We start from the raw sequence: 24,172 nt of genomic DNA on the forward strand, positions 1-24,172 counted from the left end.
TTGTCATGTTGGAAGACCCAGCCTCGACCCATCTTCAATGCTCTAACTGAGGGAAGGAGGTTGTTCCCCAAAATCTCGCAATACATGGCCCCGGTCATCCTCTCCTTAATACAGTGCAGTCGCCCTGTCCCATGTGCAGAAAAACACCACCAAAGCATGATGCTACCACCCCCATGCTTCACAGTAGGGATGGTGTTCTTGGGATGGTACTCATCATTCTTCTTCCTCCAAACACGTTTAGTGGAATTATGACCCAAAAGTTCTATTTTGGTCTCATCTGACCACATGACTTTCTCCCATGACTCCTCTGGATCATCCAAATGGTCATTGGCAAACTTAAGACATGCCTGGACATGTGCTGTTTTAAGCAGGGGAACCTTCCGTGCCATGCATGATTTCAAACCATGACTTCTTAGTGTATTACCAACAGTAACCTTGGAAACGGTGGTCCCAGCTCTTTTCAGGTCATTGACCAGCTCCTCCTGTGTAGTTCTGGGCTGATTTCTCACCTTCCTTAGGATCATTGAGACCCCACGAGGTGAGATCTTGCATGGAGCCCCAGTCCGAGGGAGATTGACAGTCATGTTTAGCTTCTTCCATTTTCTAATGAATGTTCCAACAGTGGACCTTTTTTCACCAAGCTGCTTGGCAATTTTCCTGGAAAATTAGCACTTTCCAGCCTTGTGGAGGTGTACAATTTTGTCTCAAACAGGTGCATCTAATTTAGGATAATAAATGTTGTGGAGGTGGGCATTTTAAAGGCAGACTAACAGGTCTTTGAGGGTCAGAATTCTAGCTGATAGACAGGTGTTCAAATACTTATTTGCAGCTGTATCATACAAATAAATAGTTCAAAAATCATATATTGTGATTTCTGGATTTTTTTTTTTGATTATGTCTCTCACAGTGGACATGCACCTAAGATGACAATTTCAGACCCCTCCATGATTTCTAAGTGGCAGAACTTGCAAAATAGCAGGATGTTCAAATACTTATTTTCCTTACTGTATTTTCTCTCTGTTTTAGCCTTCCGTCCACGCAGAGAGAGCATTTTTTGGTCAATGAAAACTTAGCTTTTTAAGAAAGCTCTCCAAAGTGGATAAAATTTAAAACTGTGTTTTTTTCCTGTTTCAGTGTGAACAACTTTTCAAAAATTATTGAAAACCATAGTGTGGAGGTTTTAAGGCAAAAAACCGTTTTCATGACTTGAGGATTTTAAATCATGTCTTAAAACATACATAGTTGTTTTAGCTTATGATTCAGTATAAAGACTCTATTTTGTCTTATTTTTTCTTATAAGTGTTTTCGAAATGAATGGTGACCTGTGATTTGTGTCAGTACAAATGGGTTTTGGTTGCTCAGTGGTTAAGATGTTGGACGTCTGATCAGAAGGTTGTGAGTTCAAATCCCAGCACCACCAAATTGTCACTGCTGTGCCTTTGCACAAGGTCCTTAACCCTCAAATGTTTAGTTGTATAAATAAGATAAAAGTCGCTCTAGAAAAGGGTGCTTGCCAAAATGCTAAACGTAAATTAAATAAGCCACTCATATAACGCGCAAGTAAAAAAATTGTAAAAACAAATCTGGTGGAAATAAATAGGGCATGTATGAAACAAAACAAAAAAAAAGAAGGAAATGCTCAATTTACTTCTCTAGACCATCCTTAGAAGTGCTCCTTTATTTTCCTTTGTTTGTTCTGTATGTCAGTGCAGAAAAGCGAGGTTTGGAGACCGACTCTGTTTTTCCACCATGCCACACAAAGCTCCTCTGACATTTTCCCTTGATCCCTTGTTGACTGCTTAAAATTAAAAAGGAACACCTTAAGCTATGAATCAAATGCCAGGTGTGGCAGTGTGCCGGAACCATATCAATATTTCACGCTGTATTGGTACCTGCAGGGTTTTTTTTTTTTTGCTTTTTCACAACGTTAGGATCGGCTCTTGTGACATTGGCAGTATATAGCCTGCTTAGCTGAGCATGTTCAGAAGGGCAAGCTATGAAAAGGTCCGCTAGCTCTACTAACATGACTTGTTTATTCCTTTTAAACGAGTAGTCTGTACCCTGAGCTAAGCGTATTCCTGATATGGCTGTCCTGGCTCTAGGATCCGTTTGTGATAGATGGATAAATAAATAAATAAATAAATAAATAAATAAATAAATCCAAGCAACAAACAATTAAAAACTAAACCACTAGTGGGTGTATTTGTATTAAGGTTTGGCTTCAATTCTGACAGACCAGCAAACTAATATTCATAGTTTGTAGAAACACTAGAAGATGAGAAGCTCAGGATCGACCAATATTATGTGATTACTTAGAAAAGAGTGAATAAACATGCAGTTTGCTTAAATTCCTGTATTTTTGTACACCCATATATTAGTTTGCCCCAGTTTGTCAAAGTCTTTCAACTGACCCCAGACAAGTTTCAAAGATTTCAAGATCGGCTAGATCCCTTTTAATGCTCATTTAAAGATGTACAATACAGGATGGAAGTCTATTCTTTAAAAAAAAAAAAAACATGTCTATTAGCATTTTTCACAGCAACCATCATCACACTTTATGGACAGAATCCAATCCAAGGAATATAAAAATGCTGTAAAAGAATCCGTTCTCAAAAACATAAGGGGAATTGTGATAGGAAACACTTCTCTCTCGTCTTTTTGCACTCAACTTTGCTGCATATTAGATTGCATCATCATCCTAATATTGATTATTTTTTTAGAACAACTCACCACCAAGTGAGTTTTATTCCATAATTTTATTACATAAATGTATATATTCTATATGATTTTACAAACATATACATTAGGTTTACGTGCTTATCCAGAGCGACTTACAGTAATCTCAGTTTTTATACAGCTGGGCAATAGATAGTTAAGGGCTATGCTCAAGGACCAAGCAGTGGTTGCTTGGTGGTCCTGGAATTTGAACACATGACCTTATCAGTCCCACATCCTATTCCCTGAGCTACCACATCCCAGGTAATTTACATTTACATTTATGGCATTTGGCAAATGCTCTTATCCAGAATGACTTTCATTTATCTTAATCATACAACTGAGCAGCTATGGGGTTAAGGGCATTGCTCAGGGGCCAGAGGTGGCAGCTTGGTGTGGCTGGGATTTGAATTTATGACCTTCAGATTCAATGCTTTAAACCACTAAGCTACCAACTCCCATAGGAAATGCAACTTTGCAACTTGTAGATCTAATTGATTTTATTATTTCTTTTAGATTTTTCATCTAATGATATGTTTTGGCACTTCTAATCAGAAGGTCTTGAGTTTGAATCCCAGCTGGACCCTTAATCAAATGCTCTCAACCCATAACTGTTCAGTTGTAAAAATAGGATAATTATGAGCCACACTGTCTAAGGGGGTCTGCCAAATGCCATCTATGTAAATGTATGTCATCAGCATACAGTAAGTGATATTACTTCATTGTAGAAGTTGGAGGGCATAGGCAAGCCTTTGGGATTTTTTAAGGGAAGTCTGTCCTTTTAAATATTTTGGCAACAAGCAATAACAAGCCACAAAAGAAGCCTTGACTTGTATTATATATCACGCTGATATCTGTGATAAATGTCTTAGTGTTTCTGGTGATTTCTTGAATTTTCTCCTTGTGTGCTTTAACCAATAAGTGTGAAATTAAATCAACTCTTGAAAAATTTTTTTTTTTTAATGAGTCGTATTACACTACATTGTATCAGGCTTAGGAAAGATTGTCTCCAGGCTACGTATGTAAACCTGGTTCCCTGAGGGAAGCGTCAACAACGCTTTGGAAGCGTGTCCACGTAGTCTTTGCTCAAAATCACAGCTCTGGTTATAGAACCTGGACCAGCCCGCAGCGTTGCAGATTTCATTGAACGACACTCCAGAGGACCAAGCCTTACAGGCTGCTACACTCCAGGTTGAGTGCACTCTGATCTCGAATGGAGCAGGAAGACCAGAGAACTCCTAGGAGGATGCAATAGCATCGATAATCCACCTGCTCAGCATCTGCTGGTTGGCAGGGAGGCTTCTCTTTGGAGGGCCATTGCAGATGAGCAAATGTTCCGACTTCCTCCACGTAAGTGTCCAGCACTCACACCGGGCACAGCCGGTTTAGCTTTTCCTGGTCTGGGGCTTAAAAAGTAGGAGGACAGTATACCTGGAGGCTAACAGGTCATGAGACGGCCTAGAGCACCTTAGAAATGTAGCCCGATCTAGGGTACAGGAAGGCACTGGCTATGCCTGGAGTAAACTCCAGAAAAAAGGGGTGTCACAGAAAGGGTCTGCAAATCCCCTACTCTCTTAAGATAGCAAATGGCCAGGAGGAACACAGTCTTGACTGTGAGGTGCCTCAAATATGCCTTGGCCAATGGCTCGAAGGGGGGCTCAGATAGTCCCACATAGGCACCCTAGGTCGCAATGGGGGCCTTAGCCTCCGGGTGCCGGGGAGAGAACGTGTCACTAGCAGGTCTCTGTCCAGTGCTCACTGGAGCTGGTCATGCCCTGAAGCACTGAATGTAGCAAGGATGACAGACCCGGTCCCTTGGGGTTCCTGGAGTCGGATGGGCACCGTGTAATGAGGTGCACCATGCAATTTGCCGGCAGGGTTTTTTAGATAATCCTATGTCAGGACTTCTTGGCTAGAGCCATCTTACTCAAAATGACAGTCCTCAGATCTGTCATCTTACAGGTCTTTGGCTCAGAGCATCACACAGAATCCCTCACAGGTTTCTGTACCGCCCACTGATGGGAGGTGCTGGGTTGTGCAGCTCCATGAGAGGGAAATTGGAGGAACCGCTGAAACAGCGCCGACTGTTTTTTGGCCTCCTGGAATCAGTCGACTACCGTGTTCACTGATTTGCCGAACAGGCCAGTCGGCATTAGAGGGGCGTCCAGCAGCAGTAAACCATAAATGTCTTTTAGTGGAGGCAAGGGCAGGCATAGACTGGCTAACGGCCAGAGTGGTCTCTTTTGTGGTCCTGAGAGCTAATTCCACCATACGGCAGAGCTCCTGGACCTCCTGGCCACCCAAGATGCCCCTGTGGCAGCGGGGGCGGGGCCAAGCGCCAGTTTGTGAATGGAGGGCAAGGCCGGAAGCAGGTAGACACAGGAATGAAAGGAATTCTGACTAATGAGTGTTCTCTCTCTTGCAGTGATCAGAGGGAGCATTTAAGGAGGAGCGTGAGGATGTGTGAGTGTGTGTGTGCCGGAGAATGAATGACTGAGCACAGAGTGAACATAAACATTTTGTTGATTCCGATCCTGTCCTGTCGTGGCATTCCTTTCCTTGAATCATACGCTCTCCCACACCCCCCACGTCTAGCTCTTGCAGCAGGTCAGCCTGATATGCCGAACGCACCGTAGGCATGCAGCGGCTTGACCTGCTGAGGCGTGAGCCTTACCCACCAGCGACGACGTATTATGTAGGGGCTTGGTGGGCAATGTCGGGGTCGCTTGAGAGTTGACGGAACACCTGGGAAGAGATAGCTGGCCAGCATCTCTTCAACCCCGTAGAATCAACCCATAACCATGTACTTTCTGTCCCATTATGTTGGCGTACAATGCTGCCTTGGGACTAAAGAGGCCGTCTAAATACGGGTTCGCCGTAAAGAACGACAGACCCTGACATGGAGGTTGTGATGTGGGTTGCAGAAAGCGTTCGTCAAGCGAAGCGAGAGTGGGGCCAGAATTGTGAGAAACCATGAGGATGGATTTGGACTGTGGATGAATTTGGACTGTAATTAATATAAAAAGTTTAGACTGTAATTAATATAAAAAGTCCGCAACAAAGGCTCAGGACTACAGAATAACAGTGAGTTATGTTGTTAGTTAGTTAACAGTTGCATGAACAGTTTTGCATTTAAGCACCCATTAATGAACAGTACACCTCAGCAATGATGGAACTGTGATGAATGTGTGTCCCCTCAGATGAGAATGGTTTCCCTTTTGAGTCTGGTTCCTCTCACGGTTTCTTACTCATGTCATCACAGAGTCCACTGGCTTGTTCAACAAACTTACAGGCATTAAACTTATACATTCTTTTACACGACTTTATTACTGTTTTTTTAATCTTTTCTAAGCTGCTTTGAGACAAAGTATATTGTTAAAAGCACTATGCATTTTTTTATAAATGCTTTGAATTGAATTGAATTGATATGAATTGAATTGAATTGAATTGAATTGAATTGAATTGAATTGAAAGACTGCTCTAAACATTTTTTAATCTAATTAAATTACAATCAAAACTGCACAGAAAAAAATCTAAGGCGGTTATCTGCTCATGCTTAAATGTAGGAAGTCTAAATGTAGAGTGAAATAATAATTTTTTACAATGTAAAAAATAATTGAAGTGTACTTGCTGTCCCTAAAGATCTTTGCAATATCCATAAGTATTAGATTGCTGAGAGGCGTTGAAATGGTGGTGTTGTGCAGAACAGTCATTAGAGATGTGCCCTCTATAATCATGAGAGGATTAATGAACGATGTGTGAACAGCCCTTCATAGCCTGACAAGAGCCTACCTCAGACACTCATTAAAATCACATCACACCCTCACACCCTGTTTCCCTCTGGCTTTTGCTTTTTTGCTTTGTGTGTGGTCTTTCAAGGATCAAGATACCATTCGGGATCTTTGTCTACTCTCTCATCTTCTGTCACAACCACCAGTTATGGTCTAGGTTTTTTTTTTTCTTGCAGCAGGGCCAGGTCACATCATCCCTCTGCAGAAGCCTCTTGTCTGCCCTCTTTATTTGATGCATTATGTATAAAAGCACTTATGGGTGTTTTAAAGCCTCTTTTACTTTATTAAGCCATTATCTCGTCACTTCTTATTATCTCGATAGAGGGGTTTATCAAGTAGGATTGGCACTGAGACATTCAAATGTGCTCTGAACACCTGAGGCAAAGTGTACTTCGGCGCCTGTTTGACTGACCTCGAACCATGTGTGTGTAATGTGCCATGTGGCATTTCAGACTGATGCCCAGGTCGTTGTCCTGAGTGTGGAACAAGAATGAACTTTGAGCCTTCATTGTTGTGGAAGCAATGCCATGGTCAGTCTATATAACACCCATTGAAAACAAGCTGTGCAAAAATTAAATGGGGCCATGATGGTGAGTTTGCAAAGATTTGGGAGCAGATGGCGCTGATCCCAAAAGCTGCTATTGGGTCTGGTTGTTGTTGCATCTGTTTGATCAGATGGCCGTTATGGATTGGGTTCAGATGCAGGTTCAAATATGCACATACAAAGTGTTTCTTTGCTAAAGACTTCTGTTTAAAATAGCTGCAGAAAAATGTGGGTCTATGTGTAATAATTCAATTACCATTCATAATGCAGCAATGTAGCTGCAATGACCTCTAAAGCATTTAGGGTGCATGCTCTCCAAGTCTCTATTGAGGACAATAATTAATATAATAATTATTTTTCATCAACATTTGTTTATAGAGGGTCGTTAGGCCAGCAATTTACTATAATTAAAATACAGGTAGTCTTTAAGTTATGATAGTTCAAATTACAATTTTTCGATGACTATAGCAATAGTCATTTGAACTAGCTCTGAGGAAAGCGAACAATAGCGTCAACTCATGTCGCCTTGTGTTGATGCACCAGGACAAGAACACACTGGACAGACTACAGCCGATGGCCAACTAGCATATATGGTCTGTGCGTATGCTCTTCATCGTTGTTTGCTTTCTTCAGGTATAGGGTTTTTTTTGTGTGTGTGCTCATTTGCTAAGCTGAATAACCTATCTGATTTGTCTTACTAGCCCGCAAGTTCCGTATATCTAATGATGTTCATTTTAATCAGGTTTTCCCCCTTGGTTGGTTGGAATAAAAACCTGCACCCACACCCATACTTTGTGGAAAAAAATGGACACCCCTGGACTAGAGTCTAAGTTTTGGAACACACCGAAAAAACTGACTGATGCTCAAAAACCATTCAACATTTCCCGACGGCTGACTATCAGTTTGGTTTGTCGCCAGGAATAATGTGAAAATAAACCAATTTGTGTAAAATGGATTTGTATGGAAAAATCGCTTCAAAGGGGTTCTCTGAAAATGTAATATTCTGAATGAGGGCTGAGCAGTGAGATGCTGAATGGAAACTACTGAAATACCATGCAGGGCTTCATAGGGGGTTTAAGAGTAAAGGAGGAGAGTAAAGTTTAGGCTGGTCACAAGGAGTAAATAAGAAAAACTGATGGCAGACTATAAAGAGCCATGATGTATGTTAAACAAATTCTAAATGGTATTTAATGGAAAGAATAGAGAATGTTTTGGAGAGGCTGATAGGAGTGGTATGGGTTGTTAGAACAAGAGCTAATAGAGCTAAAGAGAAGATGCAATGAGACTGAATAGATGGTGAAAGAAGGGAGACACAAGGTAGTCTGAATTAGGGGTTAAATGAAAGGAGTCTGAATTGGAGGTTAAATAAAGATTTGTGGAATTTCTCATTGTGGATAAACTGAGGCTGATGGGAGATATAGGTTGGAGACTGGGAAAGCTAAATTGAGCATTAAATGTATTTTGAAACATGGAGCCTGGATAAGGTCTATAGTGTTGCCAAGGGGGAAATTGGTTCAGAGTGGAGTTTTGGGAAGGTGAAATGGGGCTGAGAGTATTTAAAGGGAGCCTGAATTGTTGTTAATCGAAAGAATGGTGTATGTTTTGGTGAGACTGATGGGAATTGTAATAGAGCTAAAGAGTAGATGCAAGGAGACTAAATGGATCCTGAAGGGAATTAAATGGAGTCTGAATTAAGGGTCAAATGAAGCTTTGAAGAGTTTCTCATGGTGGGCAAACTGAGGCTGATGAGAGTTGTAGGCAGGGGACTGAGAAGGCTAAATGGAGCATAACATTTATTTTGAAAAAAGAGCATGAATAAGGTGTAAAGTGTTGCCAAGGGGAGATTGGAGTTAAATAGAGTTTTAGTTTAGTTTAGTTTAGTTTAGTTTAGTTTAGTTTAGTTTAGTTTAGTTTAGTTTAGGGGTTGAAAGAAGGCTGATTCAGGTGTGAGATGAGTTTCAATAGGAATATGATTGAATCAATTTATGACTGGATTATGAGAGATTGTAAGGATGAAGGGGATCTGAGTAATTGGTGGTTGATAGTACTGTAGTTGTAGGAAAACTCTAATGGTAGCTAGGATATTTCTGGATGGGGCTAAGAGGAGTGATGTGGCAGCACTGTACTTTGTGTTAGTTCTGGACCAGATGGCTGAGTTGGTGATTTAGAGGATTTGTAGGAAGCCTGAAGTGTTGGCTAAGCAGAGTTGTAGAAAAGCTAAACTGATGGTTGTAAAAAGTTGTAGGAGGGCTGAATTGGCAGTTGAAAGCCACCATACAAATGTTGCATTGGTTGCTGCGAGGACTTGTAAACAGAATGATTTGGTGGCTAAGAAGAGTTATTGGAAGGCTAGATGGAGGCTGAGAAAAGTTGTAGGAAGGCTGAATTGGTGGCTGCAGGAGTTAAAGGTATATTGAGGGTGCAGTGATGTATTTTGTGTTAGTGCTGGCCCACTAGGCTGTTCTGACTGACAGCTCCCTGCTGATGGAGCTAAAAGCATGGCTGGCTGAAAATCTGTCTCGCATGCTGCAGGGCCATCTGGACCTTCCACACATTAAAAGGTTGGACACTGTTTGAGGCGACATTGCAAAGCTGTGCACAGTTCATCTTACAGGGAGGGGTTTTTGTCAGCACGAGTTGTGTTTTTGTTCGCAGGACAAAGGCCAACTAACTGTAAAAGCAAGGCAAGATGGAGAAACAAAGTACAGGTCCTTCATGCTTCACAGTTCTTCATGCCGAGAGAGAGAGAGAGAGAGAGAGAACAAGAAGAAGGAAATTGGAAATACAGGAAATGTCATATACAGGGTAAATGAAAGAAATGTCATATACAGGGTAAAAAGGAGCAAAGACAGACGGGATGTTAACAGACCAGATTGCTCAAAACAAGCAGAACTGAAATGGCCATGTGTCTAAACCCTGCACCCTAAGATTTTCCAAAACTCCCATGGCAAGATTTTACCATTGAATGGATATGCACATTTATAAGGTCTCCCTGTGGTGGCAGGCATGAGGATGATACAGCACCAGAGAGACACTAAAAAAACTTACTGAATTAATTGTTAAATATCTCTATGAAGAAATATAAGACTGGGTTTCAGTGTTTTTGTATTTTTTTCGTAGCCTTGGCTGCTCTGCCAGGCTCTGATAAGGTACAGAAAGAGTCTGAGGGTGGAGAGAAAGTGTGTTTCACACACAGCAGTGTGATTGGATTCTCAGAACAACAGTCATTGCTATGCAACTGATAATGCATGTTCATACAATGACAATGTGTACCTAAACACCACCAGTGTTCCTCTAGCAGAATTTCAGCTGCATCTGCTCAAGATTTATTAATTTGGTACGGTTTGCTCATTCTGTAATGACATAAATCATTAAATGTCTCAATAACAAAGTCGTTTTCTTTTTTATAATTGTAATATCGTCTGAGCCATGAATTAACATCTTGGACATGCTCTCATATCATCATTCTTGCTAGTGTGGTCTTGTGATATCCTGTCCTCTGTGGAGCTGCTTATAATTATCCTTTGGGGCTTTGTTGTTTTCTTACAATTTGATGCCATTTTTATTTATTCCAGCTGTGGCCCAAGTACTGACATAGTATCAAACAAAGGCAGACAAATCAACAGGAAGAACTGCCGTATTTGTTCAGTATTTCAGTGGAGTTTAAAATGTATGGAGTTCGGAATTTGGACATTGAATTAAAATCGACATTTGAAAATATTGGAAAATTGACATTTGTTGAATTGCACATATATAAAGAGAATTAACTTCTTCAGCAATTTGAGCTACAGGAGCTTGTCATTGAATCGGACCATACAGTGCATCTTGGACCTCCATGACCCTGTTGCTGGTTCACCACTGTTCCTTCCTTGGAGCACGTTTGATAGATACTGACCACTGCAGACCAGGAACATCCCATAAGAGCTGCAGTTTTGGAGATGCTCTGACCCAGTCGTCTAGACATCTCAATTTGGCCCTTATTTAACTCTAAACTAGACTTCACATGCCGTCTAATAATTTCACACCCACTAACAGGTGCCATGATGAAGAGATAATCAGTGTTATTTACTTCACAGCTCATAATTTTATAATGTCATAATGTTATGCCTGCTCGGTGTATAGTGTGCCTTACCTGCCACTATAGATATGTCTATAGATATAGATAGTGTCTATCCAGTATTGACTCTGTTTACGTGTGTTAGTAATGAATCACAATGATGAATTTGCCACAGTTTATTTTGACTGCTTGTGCCATCACTGTTATTTCAAAGTAAAAGTATGTATAAAAATATAGTTGTACAGCGTAGCGGTAGGCATTGGATAATAGATTTCAAGGTCATGAGTTCAAACCCCAGCCACACCAAGCTGCTACTCCTGGGTCCCTGAGCAAGACCCTTAACCCCATAGCTGCTTAGCTGTATGAATGAGATAAAAATCTAATAACCTCCCCTGGCTTCAAATCATTGATCATTGATTTGGCTACTGTCAAGTAGCTGTAAAAAATAAACTAATTCAACCAACATTATTGTATCTGCCACTGTTCAAATCAAAAGCCATCCCTGTGGAAGGCTAATAAGCACTCAAGAACCCATTTCAGTTCAGGAGCCATTCGACTGACCTTGGCTCCCATGGGCTAGCCTTCTGGTTCGGGGAACAGTGAAGAAAATTTCCCAGCTGACATTTTTGTTCCTGGTACAATATTGACTTTTGATGGGCGAAGGCAGCGTCATTGCAGCTGACATTTTGCGTTAGCTGCGGAAAAAAATTTGGTGGCTGCTGATAGAGAAAGATGTAGTTGTGAATGTAGTTTTATAATGGTGTTGTAGTGCAGAAGCAATACTTGACCAGCTAGATTATTCCTCTTTGTTGTGTGGTAATGAGTGGACCAGAGGCTGCTCTATTGAAATGCAATAAAGGTGCTATATAAAATAAAGATTATTATATTATTATTGCTATATATGGAGGTCCCACCTCACAACTGTTGAGAACATCTTGTTGCCAGATTCTACAGCACGCCTTCAGGGGTCTTAAGGAGTCCAGACCTTGATGGGTCACAGCTGTTTGGTAGCACAAGGTGGAACTACACAGTATTAAAAAATGTGGTCTGTGTATACATCAAACTAAAATGTAAAATGCTTTGCAATTTAAGATTAAAGTTACATTTGTTCTACCTCAATTGTCATAAGGTCCTCAAGGCAAATCATTTAGGATGCTAAGTGTCAATTAGCAAACCCCCCTTGTTTGGCATACCTAGACATAATCTGTCAGAACAGTGATATAGTCCTTCCTGCCTTTTGCATTATCTGGCACTGCCTTCAACAAATATTGTATGTTCACAGATTTTCTTAAGTTGTGTCTAAAAACGAACGCAAACTTGACACTAGGAAACAGTGCAAACTGATTTACTAACAAGGTCTAATGAGAATTATATGTTTCAAATGAACAAAACAACACATCTGTGGTTTTTTTTTTGGGTGGGTTCACTTTAATGAGTATGCATTTGTCTCTAAAGGTGCGAAGTGCAGGGTGGAGTGAATGCATGTAGATTAACACAACTGACTAAAAATAAGTTTCCGACCAATGTGTTCAAAAATAACATTACATAATTATACAATATACAACTTTTAATATTAATTTGTGTCTCAGAAGCTGGCTCTTAAAATAACTTATTCTGCAGTCTGTATGGATAATACTTATTGAGAAATTGTGCAAAGGTTTCAATTCATCAACGTAACCTTATAGCCTTTTGTCTACATTCTTAATTTTACATCCATATTATATTTTGCATTGAAAAATAATAACAGCAAGTTTAATTATCTGCATTTTTGTCCAAATGATCTAGCATTTCTTAATAGGAGATTGCAAGAAATCAAATATAAGATTATTAAGTCAAGTAAAGTTTATTTGTATAGCGCTTTTCACAACAGACATTGTCTCAAAGCAGCTTTACAGAAATCAAAAGTTAAGGTGAATGATGTGTATTTATCCCTGATGATCAGGGATTGTGGCAAGGAAAAACTCCCTTAGATGTTATGAGGAAGAAACCTTGAGAGGAACCAGACTCAAAGGGGAACCAATCCTCATTTGGGTGACATCAAGAGTTTGATCATAAATCTTTCAACAATACAGAACACTGGAGAGTGAGAACTAACATGAGTACTGGAGTGTGAGATATTTTATTTATAAATTATTAACCATATATGTGTTTACATGAGATGTTTTCATGCTTGAAATAGTCTTGCCTGATTGGCAGACAATATTGCTTATTTTATTTCTAGAAAGAAAGCAAAATGATCCGCTAACACTGTGGCTTTATTATCAAGTGGCTTCATTGCCCTTTTAACTGTATACAGTTGGGACTATACACAGTGAAATGAAACAGCGTTCCTCCAGGTCGTTCCTCAAGGTTCTACATAAAACAATGGAATACAAGATTAACACAAAATTTACACAGACATACAGACTTGTATACAGGATTTTACACACTGTATATATGTGCAAACAACATAATAACACTGTAACTATGCAGCAATGAGCAGTACAAACAGCTAAATGTGAAAAGAAATTGTCCTTATATATAACCTTGATGAAGATTTAGCAGCAGGTATTTGTGGAAAGAATTGCAATTAAAGAAAGTGTGTGTGTGTGTGTGTGTGTGTGTGTGTGTGTGTGTGTGTGTGTGTGTGTGTGTGTGTGTGTGTGTGTCTGTGTCTGTGTTTGGGACCAGTTGTTATTGAGGATTCTGCTTGTGGAATAGAATCAGAATAGTAAAATATGTCTAGAAAATATATTTTTATTATAATTTTTTAAATATATATATATATTAGTCGCATAACAAGAAATTGTATGTATACTGTGAGATGTTCACTACAAGTTATTTTCCAGATTTCACTACACTTACTAAGCTTATGCTTAAGATTTCCTGTTTCCAGCATACAAATTGAAGTAAAATGTTTTATTCCTATTCTTTTTGTATTAATATATTCCTCTTATCTTTTAGAATAACAGTAAATGAACTTATCTATTTCTCCTTACAGCCTTACATTTACATAAATAAAAAAACATTTATGATGCCAAAGAACAGAAAAAATAAAGACTTTCTAAATTGTTAAAACTGGTTATTCCTTTCTTTTAAATAATAGTCAGTGATGCTTTAATATACTGTAAGTAACCGAGTAATAAGATGGAACCTGAGGGTCTTAAATAATAGCAGAACATGAAATTTCTCAGTGTTTGTTTCTTTAAGTCGCTGGTCACATCAACCAAACACAGCAAAATACTTCTGGCCTTTTCTGATTTCAGAAAATCCACCCCACCAATCACAGCTGTGTTTGTTATTACAGACATGCTCTCTCTCTCTCTCTCTCTCTCTCTCTCTCTCTCTCTCTCTCTCTCTCTCTCTCTCTCTCTTTTCCTTTTTTCTTTACACTGTTTCAATATATAATACCTCTTTGATTGCTTGAAACCTACTATGGCCTTGTTTCATGCATCACACATATACAACCATTAAACTTTTCTTTTTTTTCTCTCTTTCAATTTTAAAGAAGAAGAAGAGAATGTCACTCTAGACAAGTCTGATGAATACAGATTTCGGGAAAATTATCCGTAAATTTTATTTTAATTTTTTTATTGCGTCATTTCAGGAGCAATCGACCGCTTTAAATAAAAATGATTGGCTCCTAATCGTAGAGATTTGTGATCATAGTGCATTTGAGAGATACTGATGATAAACATGGACAGGTAAGGCAAAGGCTATTGTAGCAGAATGCAAATTGGTGACAATTTGTTAGTTTGGATATGAGCTTAAATATCATTTTTAGGAAATCTCAGCATGGCCTCATTCCACTTCTGAGGGGTTTGGAAAAAGGTTTGGAGAGGCAAATGTCTCTCTATCTCTCTCTCTCTCTCTCTCTCTCTCTCTCTCTCTCTCTCACTATCCTATGTCTGGTTCTGTTTCAAGTGTGTGCGCGTGTGAGAGAAAGTATTATATATAGATATATAATACTTTTTTTTGATTGCTCTCTTTTTTTCCTCTCTGCTTTGGTGCATGTTATCTATTGCTACTCCCTCATTGTTGAATTACATTAGGAGAGGAATCCTCTGCTATCATCCTAAGGATGGATCTTCTCGTCTGATCCTAAGCCTCAGGCCAGAGTTATCATACGCCTTCCCTTTTTGAAGAGCATCAGTGTTTGGCATCCCTCTTAATCTGTTTAATATCACCAATAAAGGATGCTTTATTAAGGTGACATTGGGTTTAGTGTTTAATTAGTCCTGAAAGGCATTTAAAAAAAGAGGCTAAGCTCCTGGTATGTTTAGCTTATTTATAGGGAATCTGTAGATACGTCTGTTTTATGGGGTGGGGTAAGACGTTAACCTGGTGTTTGGATGTCTGGAATGATGAGAGCAAAACATTGGTGATGGGATTGTTTTTTATTACTCTTTGTTAAGTTATTTAATCATTGAAAGTGTGAGTATTATATTGTTGCACTAATGACAGCAGTCACGTAGCTACCTGGTAAAATGGTATTGATTATTCTTTGATTGACCAATTGATTTTGTTTTACACTCTAAAAACATGGCAGTCAATATATTGAACACATTAAGTGGCCCAAAGGTGGTAATTCAGATTCCAGTCATTATGCAGCTCAGCTCCTACATGTACATTCTGTATTATTTCTGTATAGTTAAAACTATATATATATATATATATATATATATATATATATATATATATATATATATATATATATATATATATATGGAGACAAAGTGAAGGAGGTGAGATTGAGATGGTTTAGACATGTGCAGAGGAGGGACATGGTGTATATCAGTGAAGAATGTGGAGAAGGTTTATGGATGTGATGAGGGAAGACATGCAGGTAGCTGGTTTGAAAAAGGCAGATTTAGAGAACAGGGGAGAACAAGCTTGGCTAATGGAGACCGATGATCCGCTGTGGAGACCCCTAATGGGAGCAGCCAAAAGAAGAAGAGGAAGAAGAACACACTCTAGTCATGTTTCAATTCTGTCCATCCATTCCTCTTTACCAAGTGTTTCTGGAATAAACACCACATCCAAATAAGGATGGGTTCCATTTTAAATCTGTTTCCTCTCAAGCTGTCTTCCTCATATCATCTTAGGCTTTTTTATTTGTATAGCGCTTTTAACAAAGAACATTGTCTCAAAGCAGCTTTATACAGATAATGTGGTGATAAAAATTTATATGTTCTTTAAGAGTGTAAGTTTGTCCCTGATGAGCAAGCCGGTGGCGACTGTGGCAACGAAAAACTCCCCAAGATGGCATAAGGAAGAAACCTTGAGAGGAACCAGACTCAAGAGGGAACCTCATCCTCATCTGGGTTGCACCGAATCTCCATTTATTACAGATAAACGATGTTGCGGGGTACAGTGATGGTGATCAGATGCAAACTGTAGTCCTGAGTCAGTGTAGCAGACTGTTGACATTAACTACAGTCCAAATCATGGATCCATTTCATGGATCCCCAGGCCGTTGATAAGAAACCGTTAGCTACACAGAGTGGCCTCCAATCGAAGAGAACACTAGGCAGGCCAGGACGAAGTGGGCAGATCCGAGGAGGGAGAGGGGCAGGAACAGTGGTCACTGGAACATTAGGAGCATGTTTAACTCGACCGAGAGAGAGAGAGAGATAGAGAGAGAGAGAGAGAGAGAGAGAGAGAGAGAGAAGGATATGGATTATTATGTGTCCTTATTGTTGTATGAAAGTTAAGGACATTGTGCAGTTGGGGACTCCGGCAAGACTCTCTATAGTAGCATTACTAAAAGGGAGAGCCAGAAGGCAACACAGACATGAGGGATCTCTGGGATAAGAGCCGGAATATAAATGATATATATGATACAGACTATTCCAATCCATCCACATCACATTATCATGACATCAACACAAATAAATAGCATATTTTAGATTATACTGTATATGGATGATGTTTACAGAGACATTTTGCTATCAAGCTTGGCTAATGATTCCTCAAGCAGTGCTAGACAACACAGTGCATGCACAAGCGAACATCTGTCACTCATCAATTATGTTTTGCGTAACATTTGTTACACATGTATATGTGACATTTTTTCAGGAAAGCATATAAATGAAAGGAAAACATGGTATTCCCTGTTTTGTTTGATTGTTTGTTTTTTTATACATATGGATGGTTTGAGATGCCTGCATTTCATCTGTTCATTTTACAGAATGGCTTCAGAACAATCTGTACAGAAAGATTTCATTATAATTACATTTAAAATGTGGTATATATTCATAATATATACAGTACAGACCAAAATTATATATATATATATATATATATACAGTACAGACCAAAAGTTTGGACACACCTTCTCATTCAAAGAGTTTTCTTTATTTTCATGTCTATGAAAATTGTAGATTCACACTGAAGGCATCAAAACTATGAATTAACACATGTGAAACTATATACATAACAAAAAAGTGAACTGAAAATGTCATATTGTAGGTTCTTCAAAGTAGGCATCAAGAGAATGCCAAGAGTGTGCAAAGCAGTAATCTAAGCAAAAGGTGGCTACTTTGAAGAACCTACAATATGACATATTTTCAGTTGTTTCACACTTTTTTGTTATGTATATAAAAAAAACTCTTTGAATGAGAAGGTGTGTCCAAAGTCTGTACTGTATGTGTGTGAGTGGTGTCCAGCTTTTCCCTACATCTTAAAATAGCGACAAAGAATTAAAAATGAAATACAATTATATACATTTAAAGAGTAATATAATTTACGAATATAACTTTTAAATGTATAACTTAGTCCATTAAATTTTTTTTGCATAATAAGTTTATTCCTGATGTGTGAGCCAGTAGTGACAGTGGTGAGGAAAAACTCCATGAGATGGTCTGAGAAAGAAACCTTGAAAGGAACCAGAATCAGAGGGAAATATCCATTCATTACAGTTCCATCATTGTTGAGGTTTACAACTGATAATTGATGGATGCTTGATTGCAAAAACTCAAGCATTGTCAACAGACAATAGCAATTCAAATGTATCCTTATAGTTCTTGAGTTGAACCTCATGGATCTTTAAGCAGTTCATGGGGAACCATCTTCAACAGCAGTGAGTGGTCTTCAATTGATCTAGAAGTAGATCATAATGATGAATCAGGCAGGTCTGGAAAAAAGAAAGAGACCTTGTCCTATGACCTATGCTGTGCACTAATTCCCCAGAAAGGATTAAAGTTTCAAAACTCTGTCCTTCCTAAAAATATACTATGTAGTATTGACAAAAATATTGGGACACCTCAGCTTTCCAGCCATATGTGGTTCTTCTTCAAACTGTTACCACAAAGCTGGAGGCTCACAGTTGTATAGGATGCTATTGAATGCTGTAGTATTACATTTTTCCTTCAATTGAACTATAAGACCCAAACCTGTTCCAGCATGGTATTGCCCCTGTGCACAAAGCCAGCTCCATGAAGATATGGTGTATGTGGGTTAGAGTGGAAGATTACCTGCTATAAAGCTCTGACCACCTCAAGCCTATTGAACAGTATGAATGTAAACACTTACTGCATCCCAGACCTCCTCACCTTACCTACATCAGACCTGTCTTTACAAACACCATTGTGAAAGAACGAATCTCACATAAAATCAAACTCCAAAATCCAGTGGAACATCTTCCCTGAAGAGTGGAGGTTAGTGTAAGAGCAAATAAGGACTAAATGTGGAATGGGATATTCAAAAAGTGTTCAAATCTGATGAGTGTAATGACCTTTTACCTGTAGCAACCTCTCATAAGCTGAGAAAGGTTTCGTTATCGGCTACATCGATCAACTGGAAGAATTCTGTATTGATTTGCTGTGAAATTTCTCTTTAAGGGTATAAGTGGAACCAAATACGGCATCACAGAGCCACTGATTTTTTCTTTTACTATAGCAAAGCCCTGCATTGTCAGGTTTATATGCTTCTGTGTGTATAGTATGTATATGATTAATAGTCTTTCCTATAAAATCTCCACTAGGTTTCTGATTGCTTATTTTATACCACGTACTGCTTGTGTAACCTTTAAATAATAAGGATTTTTTTTCCCAGTGTCATCAATTTCAGAGAGTTCCAAGCAAGTCAGTGAAGGGTTCTTATCATTTCTTGCAAATTCCACTTACTGGCTGCCATGAGCCGTGAACGTCCTCTACAATAACCACACGCACACACACACAGTGAGATACAAAGAGAGCAAGAAAGAAAGACCTTAAAATATATACCCCAGAATACCACCAGAATTGTTGTTTTTTTTTTGTTTTGTTTTTTAAATGGAGAAAGCTAAATGGTAAAACATGGCCACCCATTGAACACTGACCTTGTGTCTTGGAAACATCAAATTGTATATTATCAAGCAAGTTTAGCTAGCTAACAGTGAAGTAAAATATACCCTGGCCTCACTGACCTCAACAAACATGGCAATGTTTTGTTAAAATCTTATTACACTAATGATAATTATCATTTGAAGGCCTGAAATTGGATATTTACAGTTTATTAGTTACTGTATGCTGTACTGTAATGCTTTATAAAATGTAACATTATGTCTAATAGGGATCAAAATACAGCTATTTACAAATATATAACTGTGTGTAAAAATCATACTTGAGTAGACATCTATATATCTTACTGCAAAACTTACTCCATTACACAATAAAAGTCACCAATTCCAATATGACTTACAGTCTTAGAGTATTTGATTATAAGAATACATGAGTATTTGACTCATATTAAACGTAGACTTAAAGATGCTCAACAGCGAGACACATGTTACATGTACATGTTAAGAAGCACACTGCATCAATCAAGATCAACACAACATGCCAGAATGAAAGAAAGATTAAACAAGTAGGTCTAAAAAAGTAATAAAGCAGTCTTTCAAAAAGGTTCCGTCAATTAACTATTAATATTAGAGTATCATGTCCCAAAGTAAAAGAACCATTAGTATTCAATAGACAAATACAATTAAAGTAATTATCGCCTTTTCTGTAGAATAAGCCACAGCAGATAAAGCTGCCGTGCAGAATGTAATTGGTAACACTCACTGATAATTAAAACATAGTGGAGTGAAAAATACATACAGGTATATTGAATCTTAAATGTAGTTAATTAGAGTGTAAACGTTCTATTCTATTTTTCTATTTTTGTAACTCCATAAAACTAGCCAAAAATTTACTTAAGTACCATAACGAGGTACATTTACTTAAATACTTTACACTACTGTTGTTTATAGATGCAGATTGGGATTTTTGCCCAACTCTAGATTTCAACCCCATTTAAGTCATTGTAAAATATCTGGCTAAGCAGTGCTATTCTATTCCATAAGGGCTGCCTGGCTAACAGCAATGGCTCCTGCTATTCCATAATCCTTATTAGTCATGGCGTATGTGTGTTTATGTGCATGAATGTCCCCACTGGGGTCTAAGCTGCTAATTGCTACACATAATAGCACACAGTTTTTGAACCAGAGCTGTGTGTGGTGTGAATCATGAGGCTATGTGTTTGTGTGTGTGTGTGTGTGTGTGTGTGTGTATGCATGCAGGTTGGCTGAACATCTGTCCTGCAGCCTGGATTGAGTCACACCCATTTTGTGAATGCAGGGACAGAGGCCAGACTATTTTTCAGACGGCTGAGTTTTTCCAGGGGTTGCTGCTCACACCAGCCCCCTGCCACACACATATACACAGAGCAATGGGCAGATGGTCCATCTGGGAGTACGATTATATCCAGCTGAATTAATCACTTGGTTTCATTAGTGGAAGTGGCTTAGACAAAGATGTGTCCATAAACACGTTTTCATGTACAATTGCTCCAATATTTAACATAACTACATAATAATGGGATATGCACCGAAGGCTAGATTGTAGTATAATCCTAAGAAACATAATGATTCATAAAAGTAATGAATGCATTATGGGTTGTGTGTTACAGGACTTTGCAGATGCTGTGTTTCGTTTGGTGATGGAGAAATACAGCGAGCTGATTGGCTGCTCCGCCCTCATGCACACGTGTCACAAAGGCCTAGCGGGCATCATCATGACCAGAGGTAGGCTCAACTTGTATGTATGATAAATATTAGACATATAGAGCTATGAAAGTCTGATCTTAAAGATGCAATGGCTGATACAGAGACAGGAATTTTTCATAAAGAAGCAGGGCTGTCTAATACAAAGGGAAGAAATATTAAATAAAATAATACTGGACTGGTCCGATATAATAACACAGAGGTAGGACATACAGATGTCTGATGTTGAGGCAAAAATGTCCATTTAAAGCCAGCAATGTCTGATACAGAGAAAAAAAACATCTGAGATGCGTTTATATATTGTGAGTAAAGCATATGGAGTTAGGAATATCTAAAACAGAGGGACGGATTTCTGAAATAAGACAGTCAGATATGAATAAGGACTCTCTGCTATGGAGACAGGACTGTCTGATATGGAGGCAGGATTGTCTGGTATAAAAGCAGGACTGTCTGATATGGAGGCAGGATTGTCTGGTATAAAAGCAGGACTGTCTGATATGGAGGCAGGATTGTCTGATATAGAGGCAGGACTGTCTGATATAAAAGCAGGTCTGTCTGACATGGAGGATGGACTGTCAGATATAAAGCAAGACTGTCTGATATGGAGGCAGGACTTTCTGATATGGATGCAGGACTGTCTACTAGAAAACAGGACTGTCTGCTAGAAAGCAGGACTGTCTGATTTGGAGGCAGGACTGTCTGATTTGGAGGCAGGACTGTCTGATATGGAGGCAGGACTGTCTGGTATGAAGGCAGGACTGTCTGATATGGTGGCAGGGGTGTCTGGTATGGAAGCGGGACTGTCTGCTAGAAAGCAGGACTGTCTGATATGGAGGCAGGAGTGTCTGGTATGGAAGCGGGACTGTCTGCTAGAAAGCAGGACTGTCTGATATGGAGGCAGGAGTGTCTGGTATGGAAGCGGGACTGTCTGCTAAAAAGCAGGACTGTCTGATATGGAGGCAGGACTGTCTGATATGGAGGTTGGACTGTCAAATCTGAAGCTGGACTATCTGATGTGATGCAGGACTGTCAGATCTGGAGGCAAGACTGTCTCATATGAAGCAGGACTGTTTGATATGGAGGTAGGGACCATCAGATATGGAGGCAGGACTGTCTTATTTGAAGCAGGGAATCTCTGATATGGAGGCAGGACTGTCTGACATGGAGGCTGGACTGTCAGATATGAAGCAATACTGTCTAATATTGAGGCAGGCACTGTCTAATATGGAGGCAGGACTGTCTGGTATGGAAGGATGACTGTCTGCTAAAAAGCAGGACTGTCTTATATGGAGGCTGGGCTGTCTGATATGAAGCAGGACTGTCTAATATGATGCAGGACTGTCAGATATGGAGTTAGGGCTGTCTGATATAAAGCAGGACTGTCTGATATGGAGGCAGGACTGTTTGATATGAAGCAGGACTGCCTGATATGGATGCAGGACTGTCTGGAATGGAGGCAGGACTGTCAGATATGAAGCAAGACTGTCTCATATGGAGGCATGGACTGTCTTATATGGATGCAGGACTGTCTGGTATGGACAAAGGACAGTCTGGTATGAAAGCAGGACTGTCTGATATGGAGTCAGGACTGTCTGCTAGAAAGCAGGACTGTCTGATATGGAGTCAGGACTGTCTGCTAGAAAGCAGGACTGTCTGATATGGAGGCAGGACTGTCTGATATGGAGGCAGGGACTGTCTAATATGAAAGCAGGACTGTTTGATATGGAGGCAGGACTCTCTGGTATGAAAGCAGGACTGTCTGATATGAAGGCAGGACTGTCTGATATGGATTCAGGACTTTCAGATATGAAGCAGGACTGTCTGATATGGTGCAGGACTGTCAGATATTGAGGCAGGACTGTCTCATATAAAGGAGGATTGTCTAAAATGGAGGCAGGACTGTCTGATATGATGCAGGACTGTCAGATATGACGCAGGACTGTCTGATATGAAAACAGGACTATCTGACATGGAGGCAGGACTGTCTCATATGAAGCTTTACTGTCTGATATGGAGGCAGGCATAGTTTGACAAAAGCAGGAAGGTCATGTACAGTATAAGCACTAATGTCTGATATAGAAGAAGACATTTCTAATGTAAAGGCAATGTTGGACATACAGGTAGGAATGTTTGATGAAATAAAGGGAAAACTGTGATCTAGATGCAGAAACGTCTGATGCAGAGACAAAGAGGCATTAAGGCATCAACTACAGTATGGAAGCTTGCTACACTGATAATGGATTATTTATATCTCAGTCAATATAACATCAATGAGTTGGATTGGATTTTACAATATCACAACCTAAAGGTCCTAAAGGTCTGTATACAATTTTCAGAAATTGTCAAATTATTGCCATGGCAGGAGATCAGTAACCAAAGCCAGTGCAAAAATATCATTGTCTGACAGTTGATTTCTCCAAAAACTGTTTATGTCTATGATCTAAATCCTAACCTGCTTTGGAGCCTGGTCACTGTACAGGATAATTTATTATAGTGATATAGCCCAATAAAAAGTATACTGTGAGTATAAGACAGGAAATACACAGTAGGGTCAAACTAAACTCAGAGATAGCAAGCCAAACAATAAACCTGTGTGATGAAAGCTCCAACCTAAAATATAATATATCTATATAATTGTCAGGGATTCCCCTGCCACGCCTCCCTTGGCCGCTGTCAGGGATTCCCCTGCCACGCCTCCCTCGGCCGCTGTCAGAGATTCACCCTGCCACGCCCCCCTCAGTAGCTGTCACGGTGCCTCGTTATCCTTTGCCTGCCAGGATCACCGACGGCTGTGGCTCATTAAGGACTAGACTATATAAAATCACGTCCTCGAGTCACAGGCTGTCGGTTCTTGAATTGTCATGCTGGTCATTCCGCGACCGCCAGCCTTCCCGCTGGTTCTGTCTCCAAGACTCTGTTTCCGCGTCGGATTACTCTTTGCCGCGGAGTTACTTTCGTTTCAGGTTTTGCTTTCCGTTGGACATTTACTTTTGTGTTGGATTACTCGTCCTGAGCTGATATTCTTTGTTTGCTTTTCTTCGCGGCTTGTGAGTGTTTCTTTT

The 24,172-nt window shown here is 39.5% G+C and overlaps 1 protein-coding gene across 1 annotated transcript in view; it reads left to right on the plus strand.

Moving 5' to 3' along the window:
• adarb2 (adenosine deaminase RNA specific B2 (inactive)) overlaps window positions 1–24,172 on the plus strand; it is a 238,513-nt gene that overhangs the window by 169,086 nt on the left and 45,255 nt on the right. The window contains exon 4 of the mRNA XM_046846163.1: window positions 21,017–21,131. Coding sequence (XP_046702119.1) covers window positions 21,017–21,131 — 115 coding nt within the window. The remainder of the gene's footprint in view (window positions 1–21,016; window positions 21,132–24,172) is intronic.

The sequence above is a fragment of the Silurus meridionalis genome, chromosome 4 (genome assembly GCF_014805685.1).
Source record: "Silurus meridionalis isolate SWU-2019-XX chromosome 4, ASM1480568v1, whole genome shotgun sequence".
NCBI classification, from domain to species: domain Eukaryota; kingdom Metazoa; phylum Chordata; class Actinopteri; order Siluriformes; family Siluridae; genus Silurus; species Silurus meridionalis.